This window comes from Anomaloglossus baeobatrachus, unplaced genomic scaffold, assembly GCF_048569485.1.
Source record: "Anomaloglossus baeobatrachus isolate aAnoBae1 unplaced genomic scaffold, aAnoBae1.hap1 Scaffold_2577, whole genome shotgun sequence".
NCBI lineage: Eukaryota > Metazoa > Chordata > Amphibia > Anura > Aromobatidae > Anomaloglossus > Anomaloglossus baeobatrachus.
In genome coordinates, this window is record NW_027442133.1 from 146,946 (window position 1) to 162,649 (window position 15,704).

The 15,704-nt window shown below is 42.1% G+C and overlaps 1 protein-coding gene across 1 annotated transcript in view; it reads right to left on the minus strand.

Annotated features, from left to right (window-relative positions):
- LOC142263434 (uncharacterized) overlaps window positions 1-15,704 on the minus strand; it is a 151,970-nt gene that overhangs the window by 112,190 nt on the left and 24,076 nt on the right. Inside the window, exon 3 of the mRNA XM_075332215.1 lies at window positions 9,843-11,815. Coding sequence (XP_075188330.1) covers window positions 9,843-11,815 — 1,973 coding nt within the window. The remainder of the gene's footprint in view (window positions 1-9,842; window positions 11,816-15,704) is intronic.

Sequence of the window (15,704 nt, forward strand, 5' to 3'; positions counted from 1 at the left end):
GTAACTCGAGCTATTGAGCTTTTAGCAAAAAGCTCGAGTTCTAGTTCAATCCAGAACAGCCCCCAAAATCACTCGAACCGCGAACCGCGCTCAACTCTACTCCTAATCCATCTAGTGCTGCTCCTGCAGGCCCAACACAGGGAGAGATCGCATTCAGCACCGCAGGCCTGACACAGGGAGAGATCACACTCAGCACCGCAGGCCTGACACAGGGAGAGATCACACTCAGCACTGCAGGCCTGACACAGGGAGAGATCACATTCAGCACCGCAGGCCTGACACAGGGAGAGATCGCATTCAGCACCGCAGGCCTGACCATACCTCCCAACCGTCCCGGATTCTGCGGGACTGCCACGATTTTAGAGGTGTGTCCTGCAGCCCCACGGCTCACAGCTGATGTCCCGGCTCCTCCCCTCAGTGCAGTGAATAAATTAAATTAAATTATCATCGGCTCTGGATTTTCGGGGCAGCCGGGACTCGACCCCATGAAACTGTGAGTTCATTGTTCCCAAAGGCAGCAGCTCTACCACTGAGCTACTTCCTGTATTGAAACCCATAGGAAGATTTTGTTATCTTGACCTCTATACTGCAGGTGAGACACCAGAAGCAGATTATTCAGCTGCAAAGATGGATGGAGGGATGGATGAATGGAGAGATGAGTGGAGGGGTAGAGGGAGGGATGGATAGATGGATGGATGATTAGAGGGATGAATGGAGGTATAGAGGGAGGGATAGAGGGAGGGATAGATGGATGATAGAGGGATGAATAAAGGGATAGAGGGAGGGATGGATGGATGGATGAATGGAGGGATAGAGGGAGGGATGGATGGATGATAGAGGGATGAATGGAGGGATGAATGGAGGGATAGAGGGAGGGATAGAGGGATGAATGGAGAGATGGATGGATGATAGAGGGATGAATGGAGGGATGGATGGATGATAGAGGGATGAATGGAGGGATAGAGGGAGGGATGAATGGAGAGATAGAGGGAGGGATGGATGATAGAGGGATGAATGGAGTGATGAATGGAGGGATAGATGGAGGGATGGATGGATGATAGAGAGATGAATGGAGGGATAGAGGGATGAATGGAGGGATGAATGGAGGCATGAATGGAGGGAGGGATAGAGGGAGGGAGGATGGATGATAGAGGGATGAATGGAGGGATAGATGGCTGAATGGAGGAATGAATGGAGGGATGAATGGAGGGATAGAGGGAGGGATGGATGGATGATAGAGGGATGAATGGAGGGATAGAGGGAGGGATGGATGGATGGATGATAGTGGGATGGATGGATGATAGAGGTATATATAGATACAGGACAGATACTAGATAGAGATAGAATCATAGATAGAGAGAATCATAGATAGAGAGAATCATAGATAGAGAGATAGAATCATAGATAGATAGAATCATAGATAGATAGAGAGATAGAGATAGATAGATAGAGGGATAGATATAGATAGATAGATAGATAGATACTGTATCTCAATGTAGGTGAAGGAAAGAGTCAGATTCATTTGTTCCCATAAAACTACTATAAAGAAATGAGGAAAAAAATACAAATACAATTTTTTTTTTTCACCTTCACCACCTTGGATTCAAACCAGCAATGTTCAAAACTTGTGTCCAGCAGCCTCCTAGCTTTCCTAGCTGCGCTAGCTGTTGAGCCACTAGGATTGATGCTGTCAGAGGGAGGATTTTACATAAATGAACCTACAATGCAGCAGATTACACAGGACACATCTCCATTGTACACAGCAGTGTCTCTATCTCCTGTATTCTAGAGAGAGAGAGGAAAAGAAGATTTTTTTTTTTCTTCTAATAAAATTACTAAAAATAATAAAAAAAATAGAATAATGTAATTTTATTACACTTTTTTATAAAATAATAAACATCACAAATCAGCAATAACATGGGTATATTTGGTGTCCCTGTAATCGTAATGACCTGAACAACACAGCGATCAGGTTATTTATGGGGATTGGTAAATGGCGGGAAAAAATGGTGCAATTTATTATTTTCTTTATTAAAACCCATAAAAAATGTAATAAAAATGTATCACTGAGGCCGTGTTCACACATAGCGTAAATGCTGCATTTTTTCAGCGGTGTCTTTCTACGCACCAGGGGCGGAGATTGCATGACGTCTCATCCACTTTGCTTGGACCATTAGTCCATATTCCCATGTAGTGTAAATGCTGCATTTTTTTCTGCTGTTTTTTGCACATTTATTCCGCTGTGTTTAATTGTCCAAGTAAAGTGGATGTGATTTCATGAAAAGACGCCGCTGAATTCTGCGGTTTCGGGGTTTTTTTTTCTCTGGAGGTTTCTATGTGGAGCTTAAAAAAATGCAGGAAAAAGCTTCTCTGTACAATAAAAACACTTAAAAACACAGATTCACATCTGAACCAAAAACACATTAAATAATGGAGAAAAGGCAGAAAAAATGCAGCAAAAATGGAAATGGAGAAGATAGTTATTGTGTAGTTTGGTGCAGACAGAAACAAAAAGAATTTATGCAACGTGTGAACACGGATTTATAGGTACAAATAAGCAACATGTCATATAGTGACACACAGAAATATAAAAAAATTCTGACTGCTATGAATATGAATGAACAGTGCGGGACATCTGCTGAATGACCCTTACTGCCAAATGGGTGTGGCTAGGGGCGTGGTCAAAATTTGCCGCTGTCCCTCTTTCCTTTCTTGAAAAGTTGGGAGGTATGGGCCTGACATAGGGAGAGATCGCACTCAGCACTGCAGGCCTGACACAGGAAAATCTAAATAGGAGAGAGAAGGCGCAATAGGGTCTTACCCGATATATTGGGTAAAAATCATATAGAAGTGGTGCACTCACCTGATCGGGTTGTGCCAGTCACAACTCCTTTACCAGCATAGAGTGAGCGCCTAAGTAGTCCAGCAGCAGCCCTGTTGCACAAATGGAATATCAAAAGGAAACTGGAGAAAAACAGGTTTTTCGCCGCGCTTGAAGACCACAGACTTTGGTGTCAGACAAATGATTCTTTTTATTTCACCTACGCGTTTCGGAGACCCCAACTGTCTCCTTCTTCAGGGAAATGAATATTCCTTTCCCTGAAGAAGGAGACAATTGGGGTCTCCGAAACGCGTAGGATGAAATAAAAAGAATCATTTGTCTGACACCAAAGTCTGTGGTCTTCAAGCGCGGCGAAAAACCTGTTTTTCTCCAGTTTCCTTTTGATATGGCCTGACACAGGGAGATCGCACTCAGCACCGCAGGCCTGACACAGGGAGAGACCGCACTCAGCATCGCAGGCCTGACACAGGGAGAGATCGCACTCAGCACCGTAGGCCTGACACAGGGAGAGATTGCACTCAGCACTGCAGGCCTGACACAGGGAGAGATCGCACTCAGCACTGCAGGCCTGACACAGGAAGAGACCGCACTCAGCACCACAGGCCTGACACAGGGAGAGACCGCACTCAGCACCGCAGGCCTGACACAGGGAGAGACCGCACTCAGCACTGCAGGCCTGACACAGGGAGAGACCGCACTCAGCACTGCAGGCCTGACACAGGGAGAGACCGCACTCAGCACTGCAGGTCTGACACAGGGAGAGAGAGATTTGAAGGAATAATTTAAAAACACCAAGGATAATGGATGGAGGGGTGGTGACAATTTAACCCTTGATGAGAGAAAAGCAATTGCTAGTCTTTCAAAAAGAGATGATCAGATGAGGCAGGATGTATTGTAGTTATGGATAAAAAATATTCTGAAAAATGTGTTTATGAAATTTTGGACAACAATAAAACATATAAAAAAATCCAATCAAATCCCACAGAATCCTGTACTAGAATCCTGAATCAATAGCTGGAAGACGGGCAAAGAATGGGAGTTTTTTTAAAAAAAAAAAATAATCCCATTGCTCCAATTTTTCACAGTTTACCGAAAACCCATAAAAATGAGTTCCCCATTCCACTGCGACCCATTTTATCTAGTATTTCGTCGCTGCATGAAAATCTAAGTAAATGGGTAGATTTTCATTTACAGCCTCTGATTTCCAGAACCCGGGATATTTGAAAGACACCTCAACGGTAATAGATTATATGAAACAAACTAAACGGTCTGAAAAATCCAGATTTTTGTCTTGTGATGTTATAAACCAATTTTCTTCTATCCCTCATGAATTAGCAGTTACGACTGTTTATCATCACTTTCCGAAATATAGTGAGTATACTGATGAAACAAAGGAAATTCTTGTACGCAGCATAGAATATTTGTTGAAATATAATTTTTTCATGTTTAATGAGGAATATTATATGTAAATTGAGGGCTGCCCGATGGGCTCGTGTTTCTCGCCTTCATTGGCTATTCTTTTTATGTTCTGGTGGTTATGTTTGGTGGGAAGAGAATTTGATGTTCTCTGCAAAAACCCATTTATAAAAGACATAAGCGGGCTTTACACGCTACGATATATCAAACAATATGTCGTTGGGGTCACGTCGTTAGTGACGCATATCCGGCCTCATTTGACATATCCTAGCGTGTAACACAAATGAGCGACGTGAACAAGCAAAAATACCTTATCGTTGCTCGTTGATACGTTGCTCATTTTGAAAAAAACGAACTTCCTTCTGTGCTCCGGTTGTTCATCGTTCCCGAGGCAGCACACATCGCTCCGTGTGACACCCCGGGAATGATGAACTGCAGCTTACCTGCGGCCACCGGTAATGCGAAGGAAGGAGGTGGGCGGGATGTTTACGTCCCGCTCATCTCCACCCCTCTGCTTCTATTGGGCGGCCGCTGTGGGACGTCGCTGTGACGCCGAACATCCCTCCCCCTTCAGGAAGTGGATGTTCGCCGCCCACAGCGAGGTCGTTTGGAAGGTAAGTACGTGTGACGGGGATTTATGACTTTGTGCGACACGGGCAAGGAATTGCCGGTGCCGCACAAACGATGGGGGGCAGGTGCGATCGCAAATGCGATCGCACGAGAAATTGAAACGTGTAAAGCAGCCTGTAGATCTATATTTAAGATATTTGGATGACATACTAATAATTTGGGTGGGAGAATTGGAGAGGGTCCCACTATTTATTAAATACATTAATACAAACGATAATAATCTAAAATTTACATATACTGAACTGCAAAATCAAGTCAGTTTTTTAGATTTATATTTAAGGGGCAGTCAGGAAACATAAAATCAATTACCGCAACTACAGGAAACCGATTAGTGGGAACACAACCCTAAAGGCGGCTTTACACGCAACGATATATCGCTGGGGTCACGGAATTCGTGACGCACATCCGGCATCGTTAGAGATGTCGTTACGTGTAACACCTCCGAACGAGTGTTAACGATCCAAAAATACTTACCAATTGTTGACATGTCGTTCATTTTCAAAATATCGTTGACATTCCTGGACGCAGGTTGTTCGTCGTTCCTGAGGCAGCACACATCGCTACGTGTGACACCCCAGGAACAACTAACAACAGTTTACCTGCGTCCGTCAGCAACGAGGTGGGAGTGACGTTCATGCGTCTACTCTCCGCCCCTCCGCTTCTATTAGTGGACTGCTCTGTGACGGCACACAAACCTCCCCCTTCAGGAAGAGGTTGTTCGCCGCCCACATAGAAGTCGTTAGGGAGGTAAGTACGTGTGACGCGTACTACCGAGTTTGTTCACCACGGGCAACAATTTGCATGTGACGCACAAACGATGGGGGTGGGTGCTTTCACTAATGATATTGCTAGCGATATCGTTACGTGTAAAGCAGCCTTAAGAGCAGATAGTTGCCATCCAGGTCATACTATTAATTCCATACCGTATGGAGAGATGAACAGAATCTATAGAAACTGTTTGAATAAAATATGGTTTAAAGGGAACCTGTCACCACTTTTTTGGACGATCACCTGCGGCGACCACCACTGGCTCTTATATACAGTATTCTAACATGTAAATAAATAAATAAATAAAGTATTTTTTATGTTCTACACAGCGTCCTGGGCTCTTTTATACAGCATGCTAGAATGCTGTATATAAGAGCCCGGTGGTGGTGGCTGCAGCTTATAGGGCAAAAAAGTGGTGACAGGTTCCCTTTAAAGAACAAAGTGAGTTAGTAAAAATAAGACTTTTTGAAAGGAGATACAAGAAAGGACAGGTTGATGGAGGCATAAAAAAGTAATTGAAAAAGACACCATGAAAATTGGAGAAAAGAATATGGAATCAAGCAATAACATGAGATCGGGTAAATCTAATGTAGTTTTCAGCACCCCTTATAGTTGCCAGTTTCATGAGATAAAAAAAAAATCCAGAAATATATCCCAATTCTATATCAAGACCAACATTTGAATAAAATTCTTAGTGATGGATTTACTTGTGCTCCAAGAAGGGGAAAATCATTGAGTGCGATTTTGTCACCGAGTTTATATGTGCCACAAAAAAACCCCAAAAAGACGTGACACTGTTGTAATGGCTTTTATAAATGCACGTGCCCAAAATGTAATGTATGCCAATATACGTTACAAACGCAAAAAATTTATATGAAAACGGATATAAAAAATGAATTAACTGCAATACGAACTTTGTAGTTTATTGTATATACTGCAAAAAAAACATGAAATTAAATATATAGGTTGTACAATAAGGGAAATAAAAAAACGGATAGCGGAAAATATCACGAATATCAAAAATAAAAATTCTGGATATTCAGGTGCATGCAAACACTTTGTGGAGAAACATAATAGTGAGCTGCATAATTTCACATTTTATGGTATAGAGAAAATGGATGATCAGATTACAGGGGGAGATATACGAAAAAAAAAACCCTTTTGTTAAGAGAACTATATTGGATTATAAAATTGGATACAAAATAACCTAAGGGAATGAATTATATTTGTATAATTACATTATATTTGTATTGACTTGCTTGTAGGAACTCATGGAGTTACTTGTGATTATGTAAATGATCTTCATATGTGTATTAATTGTTAATTAATCTACTGTATCTAATCCCATCATGTGTGATATGGTCTAACCCACTGTATCTAATTCCATCATGTGTGATACCGTCTACTAACCTACTGTATCTAATCCCATCATGTGTGATACCGTCTACTAATCTACTGTATTTAATCCTATCATGATAATGTCTGCTGAGCTTTTTATCTAATCCTATCAAGTGTGATTCTGACTGCTGAACTATTGTATCTAATCTTGTGTGATACTGTCTGTGGTAGAGTCCCTTTCCCATATCACACAATCAACAGACCTAGAGATGGCTGTATAATCCAAAGAGCATTTATTCCAAGCAAATCAAATGGTCCATAACATAATCCACCATACAGAAGGTAAAAATAGTAAAGAAACACGAATATAGTCCAGTAATGGGATAAATGTCCAGGTCTCTCTGAGGAGCCGCAGCTTTTCCCTCAGAGGTTCAATCCTGCTTCTTCTCTCGTAAGTCTCACCCAGAACGACAAATCCTCCAGGTAAGCAGAGAATTTAGGTGGATCCCAGGCCCCCTTCCCCCAGACTGAGGGACAGGAACACTGCAGGGGGTGATTACCTACAGACAATACAATGTACACATAGGCAATACAAATAATGGACAGTGAACCAAGCATAAAATATGAACCTACTCAACTTGATACACAGTACACCATATCCCACCATCACACTGTCTTCTAAGCCAATGTATCTAATCCGGTCTTGTGCCACACTGCTGAGCTATGTGTATCTAATCCTATCATGTGTGATACCATCTGCTTTTTCACTGTAACTAAGCATGTGTAATATTGTCTTCTAAGCCAATGTATCAAATCAGGTCATCTGTGATACAATCTACTGATCCGCTGGCTGTGTATAATGCAAGCACCAGTGATACTGTATGCTGAGTTGTGTATCTAATCCTGTCAAGTGTAATATTGACTGCTGAACCTAATTTTACATGTAATACTATATCTAATCCCAAAATAGTATCTAATGTAGGCATGTGTGATGCCATATACGGAGCGGTTATAAAATCCAAATCATGTGATGTCGTCTTCTAAACTACTGTATCTAATCTGAGCACATGTGATACTGTTTGCTGAATTTATATGTTGGTAAGGGATTGAAACATAACATATATGATGTACTGACAACATTTGCCGGCTCCCTGTCTTTGATGCAGTCTCAGTTAGCTGAGCCCACATGTTTGCTGGCAAATGGTTTTGTTTTTAAGCCATCCTCATGCCGCTAACAGCCACGAGTGGAGAGGCGCTGCGCCTGCAGCATTTAACCTTGTTCTAAGCGGAATGTACAGCGCGTGGCTGAGGGGCACATGGCTCTAACTAGCCATCGTCCCACCTGATAAACAATCACAGTGAGCGGATGGTTTATCATGACCACTGGGGGTCTGCTAAAGACATCTTGCCCATCAAGATTGTACTGCTAAGAAAACCAATCCATGGGTAGCGTTCATCGGAAACCATGACTTTTTGTTATATACAGCAATCCTGAAGTACAAGCAATCGGCTGATGGCGAGTAAATTACCCTAAAAGAACTACTAAATACAATAAAAAATATATAGATTTTTTTTTTAATCATAAAAAATAGTTTTAGTTGAATTACCCCTCTATTCCCACATTAAAAATAAAGAAAAATAAAATCCTCATACGCAAAAGTCTGGTCTATCAAAATATTAAATTGATTATCCTCTAGCAAACAAATGCAATAAGCGATGAAAACATTGTATTTACTCCAAAATGGTAATAATAAAAACACATCAGCTCAGGACGCAAAATATAAGCGCCCGCACAGATCTAACCTGAAAAATGAAAATGGTACGGATCTCAGAAAATGTTGACATAAGCACCACAGCAACCCCCCTCACCCCCACAGTATTATGGCTGCCACCACAGGGGCCTAACACACGATGAGGTAGCCCTGTTGATGGTGGTCCCCAGAGTCCTCCCCATAGAGAGTGATTGCAGACCCCCACACACTATATGATGGCCCCCACACCACTACAGGTTACCCACAGCCCCCCCACACATTATGATAGTTTCACAGTTTTTCATTCCAATAATTCCATTTTGCATTTCTTATGAAGCACCCGAAGAGTTAAACCTCCTGAAAGCCGTATTAAATATTTTGTGGGGTGGTATTTTAAAACTGATATTCCTTCAAGGAAATGTCTAATACATAGGCCCCTGAAAGTCACTTGAAAACAAATAGGTCCCTAAAAAATAAGTTGTGTTAATTGCCCTAAAATAATCAAAGCTCAAACTTGCTGTTAAATGTTTAACCCTTTTGGCAAAATAAAAGGACATCTGAAGGATAAGGCCGCTTTTACACTGCGTTCCTCTCCCCGTTCATTGGTCCCATTGGAGCATCCGTTCGAACCCCCCGCAAAACAGGGTTTGGACGTATGTACCAATGGAACTCTGTCGCGCACCATTTTCAGGCATATACGCCTATTGGAGGCGCACACCCAGCTGTAGCAGACTGCATCTGGGTATCAACTTCGAGTAAGCATAAACCCCCGAAAATGGAGCACAACAGACTCCATCTGCACCATTATTGTCCGTGGCCCTATCAGCGCATACATCCAAATTCCGGTTTTTTTTTTTTGGGAGGGCAGTTGGGTGGGGGGGTTCAGATAGAGGCCTCGACAGGACCACTGAACAGGGAGAGGAACTCAGTGTAAAAGCACCCTTAAGCTGACATAGTAGACAGAAGGTAAATGTTATGTATTAACTTTTTATGTAGTATAGTCATTTGTTTTATTGGTAAAAACATAACAAAAGAATTAGGTTGTCACCATGGAGTTAACATGGCTTCTTCCCAGTGTGAGTTCTTTTATGTCTAACAAGTTGTAATTTCCTAACAAAACATTTCCCACATTCTGAACATGAAAATGACTTCTCCCCTGTGTGAATTCTCTCATGTGTACGAAGAGAAGATCTATCTGTAAAACATTTCCCACATTCTGAGCAAGAAAATGGCTTCTCCCCTGTGTGAATTCTCTCATGTGTAAGAAGAGAAGATCTATGTCTAAAACATTTCCCACATTCTGAGCAAGAAAATGACTTCTCCCCTGTGTGAATTCTCTCATGTGTACGAAGAGAAGATCTATCTGTAAAACATTTCCCACATTCTGAGCAAGAAAATGGCTTCTCCCCTGTGTGAATTCTCTCATGTTCAAAAAGAGAATATCTATTTCTAAAAAATTTCCCACATTCTGAGCAAGAAAATGGCTTCTCCCCTGTGTGAATTCTCTCATGTCTAAGAAGAGAAGATCTATGTCTAAAACATTTCCCACATTCTGAGCAAGAAAATGACTTCTCCCCTGTGTGAATTCTCTCATGTGTGAGAAGATGAGGTTTATGATGAAAACATTTCCCACATTCTGAGCAAGAAAATGGCTTCTCCCCCGTGTGAATTCTCTCATGTGTAAGAAGATTACTTTTCTTCAGAAAACATTTCCCACATTCTGAACATGAAAATGGCTTCTCCCCTGTGTGAATTCTCTCATGTGTGAGAAGATGAGGTTTATGATGAAAACATTTCCCACATTCTGAGCAAGAAAATGGCTTCTCCCCTGTGTGAATTCTCTCATGTGTAAGAAGAGAAGATCTATGTCTAAAACATTTCCCACATTCTGAGCAAGAAAATGACTTCTCCCCTGTGTGAATTCTCTCATGTGTGAGAAGATGAGGTTTATGATGAAAACATTTCCCACATTCTGAGCAAGAAAATGGCTTCTCCCCCGTGTGAATTCTCTCATGTGTAAGAAGATTACTTTTCTTCAGAAAACATTTCCCACATTCTGAACATGAAAATGGCTTCTCCCCTGTGTGAATTCTCTCATGTGTGAGAAGATGAGGTTTATGATGAAAACATTTCCCACATTCTGAGCAAGAAAATGGCTTCTCCCCTGTGTGAATTCTCTCATGTGTAAGAAGAGAAGATCTATGTCTAAAACATTTCCCACATTCTGAGCAAGAAAATGACTTCTCCCCTGTGTGAATTCTCTCATGTGTGAGAAGATGAGGTTTATGATGAAAACATTTCCCACATTCTGAGCAAGAAAATGGCTTCTCCCCCGTGTGAATTCTCTCATGTGTAAGAAGATTACTTTTCTTCAGAAAACATTTCCCACATTCTGAACATGAAAATGGCTTCTCCCCTGTGTGAATTCTCTCATGTGTGAGAAGATGAGGTTTATGATGAAAACATTTCCCACATTCTGAGCAAGAAAATGGCTTCTCCCCCGTGTGAATTCTCTCATGTGTAAGAAGATTACTTTTCTTCAGAAAACATTTCCCACATTCTGAACATGAAAATGACTTCTCCCCTGTGTGAATTCTCTCATGTGTACGAAGAGAAGATCTATCTGTAAAACATTTCCCACATTCTGAGCAAGAAAATGGCTTCTCCCCTGTGTGAATTCTCTCATGTTTAACAAGAGAATATTTGCAACTAAAACATTTCCCACATTCTGAGCATGAAAATGACTTCACTCCTATGTGAATTCTCCAATGAATAGCAAATCTCCTTTTATCTGTAAAACATTTCTCACATTCTAAGCATAAAATTGTCTTCAACCTTGTGTGCGCTCTTTGATCTTTCACACTTCTGACACTACTGTTTTGCTTAACAGTCTTTGATAGATTAGGAGATAGTTCTTTAACAGGATCAGATGATAGTTCTTTCTGATGATTTGCTGAGAGTATATTTGAGATGTGTCCTTGCTCTTCATATGTATCTTGTGTGATGCTACAATCATCTGCTTTAAAATATGAAGGTATCAGATGTGCTTCGGAGGTGCTGGTACAGTCATCTGCCAAGAAGAAAACTTATTTGATTTTTAAACAAAATAAACTTAAATTATAGTAATCTAAATATGAAAATTACAAATTTAAGTAAAAGTAAAAAATGTCGTAGAAATTGTCTGTAATATTCTATTAAGTGTCTAAAATGTGATGATTGCCTAGGAAATCAATTGTAATAATGTGGATTACTGATCACTGCTCAGTGCAAACATCACATGTCAAACAATAAAACATTTGTCATTGATCGAATATTTTATACCGGCGTTAAAATTATCGTTGTTGGCAACGTATCCCTTTGTGTAAATAGAGAATGTTCTGCAATATAAAATGCATAAGAGAACAGAAAAACCATCAGTATACATCAAAATGAAAGTTAATGAGCCTCAAACTTGTTTTATCATCAGTCATATTCTCCCTGCAGCCGGTCTCTTTGAGCCTTCAGGGACAGTAGAGGGTTGTATCAGACCTCTCTCTCTGAGCAGTGACTGTTACAGCTCCTTCCACCGCCTCAGTGACTACTTCAAGTTGCACAGTGCAGGGTGGAGGAGCCATATGTTCGTGTATTAGGAAGCAAGGGCATTGCAGCACACATAAGTCTGGATAAACCCAGGGAATATTCTGCTTTCTCTTAGGCTATGTGCCCACGGGAAGAGTGTCCTGCGGATATATCCGCAGAACATTCTGTAGGAGCTCGCAGAAAACCGCAGCACAACTTTGTCTGTTTACATGCTGCGGAATATCCTACGGATATGCTGTGGTGTCCTGCATTGAGGATACAGTACCATGGCTTCGGCACTGTATCCTCAATGCAGAACCAGTGCTGGAGTGATCCCCCGGGGGTGCATACTTTCCTATATCACGCAACACGTCACTTTCCCGCCGTATCTCTGCACTGTGCAGGAGAAGGTGGGCGGGCCTGCACTAGCTCTGGCTGTCACATGACTGGAGCTCGTGCAGACCCCGCCCACCTCCTTCCTGCTCCTAGCTCCACTGTGCTCCAGTCTGCACCGCTGCTATCAAGGCAGGTAAGTATGGGACCCTGCAGAGAAATCCGCAGGAATAATTCACATGCTGCAGATTTTTCCGCAGGGAAATTCGCATTATTTCCACTGCGGAAAAAAACGCAGTATGGGCACAGCACTCCTCAAATGCCATAGAAATGGCTGGGGACTCGCTGTACTGCGGATTTTTGAAAAATCCGCGGAATTTCCGAGAAAAAATCGTGGCAAATCCCGCAAATTTTCCGCAGCGTGGGCACATAGCCTTATAATCTACTCCTGGCTGTGACTGTCATGAGTGTGTCACAGCCTGATGTGATCTCAGGGGGGATCTGGGATCAGAAGGTCACTGTGTGTTGTTGATCGCAGATCCCTTCTGTGTCTGCTCGTCGTTTACCCCGAGTTGGAGAATATTAAAATTTCTTCTAGCAGTGAAAGGGTTAAGGTTCATGTAAATGCTGCAGTGATCTAACAGGTAGTTGTTAAAGGGATAGTTAATCAACAAATTTGTCCTTTACAATTAGTTTATATTATCGGTTTGTGCATAAACTAACTCAATAAATGCCCGATTGGAATCCCATCCAAGGGACAATGAATGCGATTGCACTATAGATGTTTAATCAAATGCGATTTTATGTGAAAAAATATACAAAACTTCCAAAAAAGTGGAAAGCAGGGAGCCACCAGGAGGGACATAAACCAAAGTGCTATAAACCATAAACCAACGCACAGGTTCTTATTTAAAATGCATCGTTTTAATTGGTTACGGGCCACCAGGAGGGACATAAACCAAAGTGCTGAAGCTGATAATATGTATAATTATAATAAATAATCCGCCAACTGTTATAATACACTGTAATTATACAATATTTGTGTGTGTGTATATATATGTGTATATATATGTATGCGTATAATATAAAATTACATATACTATTAATAAAGTCAATTATCAGTATCCATTTATAGACAGAATTTAATATGTATATAACAATTGAAGATTGCGCTCGTGAAACTACAAATAATTAAACCTTATAGCCGCATCCCCTAAAAGCTGGGTCTGTGTATCGTGGATAACCAAGTGTATACACCACCCACAGAGCCAATTAAGGTGCAGTATACAAAGGAAATAGAATGCGCATAGGTATATGCGACCCGTCAAACAATATAATCGCATGTGAGGGAGATGGCACTGACCTGCGGCTATATGTCCGATATCGTTAGCATATAAGTGAAGGCCAGCTGGCTGTGTTCATATAAAAGGCTCCATAGTAACCCAAAATTTTACACATTGTCCACATCACATGCAGGTATATCACAGACATGGCATCACATATAACACATGCAAAAGCTCATATTGGCGATATTACCAATCCTGTAAAAACTATCTGTTAATAGAATCAATGGCATTGAAAAACAGCATTTACCTTATTACATTCAACAGCATTGGCGTGCCCCTCCACCTCTGACGTACGTTTCACTAATGCTTTCTCAAAGAGGCATGTCAGGGTGGGGTCAAGCAGTCTATATAAAGTACCCGTAACCAATTAAAACGATGCATTTTAAATAAGAACCTGTGCTTTTCTCAGGTGACTATGGCGCATGGAGCTCTGACTGCTCACCTCCATTCAAATCACTTCCGCATTGCGCACACTGGAACGCAGGTGGAACCATCAACTTCAGCACTTAGGTTGATGTCCCTCCTGGTGGCTCCCTGTTTTCCACTTTTTTGGATGTTTTATATATTTTTTCACAATAAAATCGCATTTGATTAAACATCTAAAGTGCAATCGCATTCATTATCCCTTGGATGGGATTCCAATAGGGCATTCATTGAGTTAGCTGTTAAAGGGAACCTGTCAGGTGCAATATGCATCCAGAACCACGAGCAGTTCTGGGTGCATATTGCTAATTCCTGCCTAAAGGCCCTGTCACACTAAGCAACATCGCTAGCAACATCGCTAGCAACATCGCTGCCAACGAACAGCTTTTGTGACGTAGCAGCGATGTTGCTAGTGATGTTGCTTAGTGTGACATCCAGCAACAACCTGGCCCCTGCTGTGAGGTCGTTGGTTGTTGCTGAATGTCCTGGGCCATTTTTTAGTTGTTGCTGTCCCGCTGTGAAGCACAGATCGCTGTGTGTGACAGCGAGACAGCAACAACTAAATGTGCAGGCAGCAGGAGCCGGCTTCTGCGGAGGCTGGTAACTACGGTAAACATCGGGTAACCAAGAAGCCCTGTCCTTGGTTACCCGATATTTACCTTCGTTACCAGCCTCCGCCGCTCTGTCAGTGCCGGCTCCTGCTCCTTGCACATGTGGCTGCAGCACACATCGGGTAATTAACCCGATGTGTACTGTAGCTAGGAGAGCAGGGAACCAGCGCTAAGCAGTGTGCGCTGCTCCCTGCTCTGTGCACATGTAGCTGCAGCACACATCGGGTAATTAACCCGATGTGTGCTGTAACTAGGAGAGCAGGGAGCCAGCGCTAAGCGGTGTGCGCTGCTCCCTGCTCTCTGCACGTGTAGCTGCGTGCGCTGGTAACCAAGGTAAATATCGGGTTGGTTACCCGATATTTACCTTAGTTACCAAGCGCAGCATCTTCCACGCGGCGCTGGGGGCTGGTCACTGGTTGCTGGTGAGCTCACCAGCAACTCGTGTAGCGACGCTCCAGCGATCCCTGCCAGGTCAGGTTGCTGGTGGGATCGCTGGAGCGTCGCAGTGTGACATCTCACTAGCAACCTCCTAGCAACTTACCAGCGATCCCTATCGTTGTTGGGATCGCTGGTAAGTTGTTTAGTGTGACTGGACCTTAACTGTCCTTGTATACACTAGCATAGATAAAGAGATCTTTAGAAAAAGTATTTCTAAAGATCTTTATCTTATGCTAATGACCATGGGGGA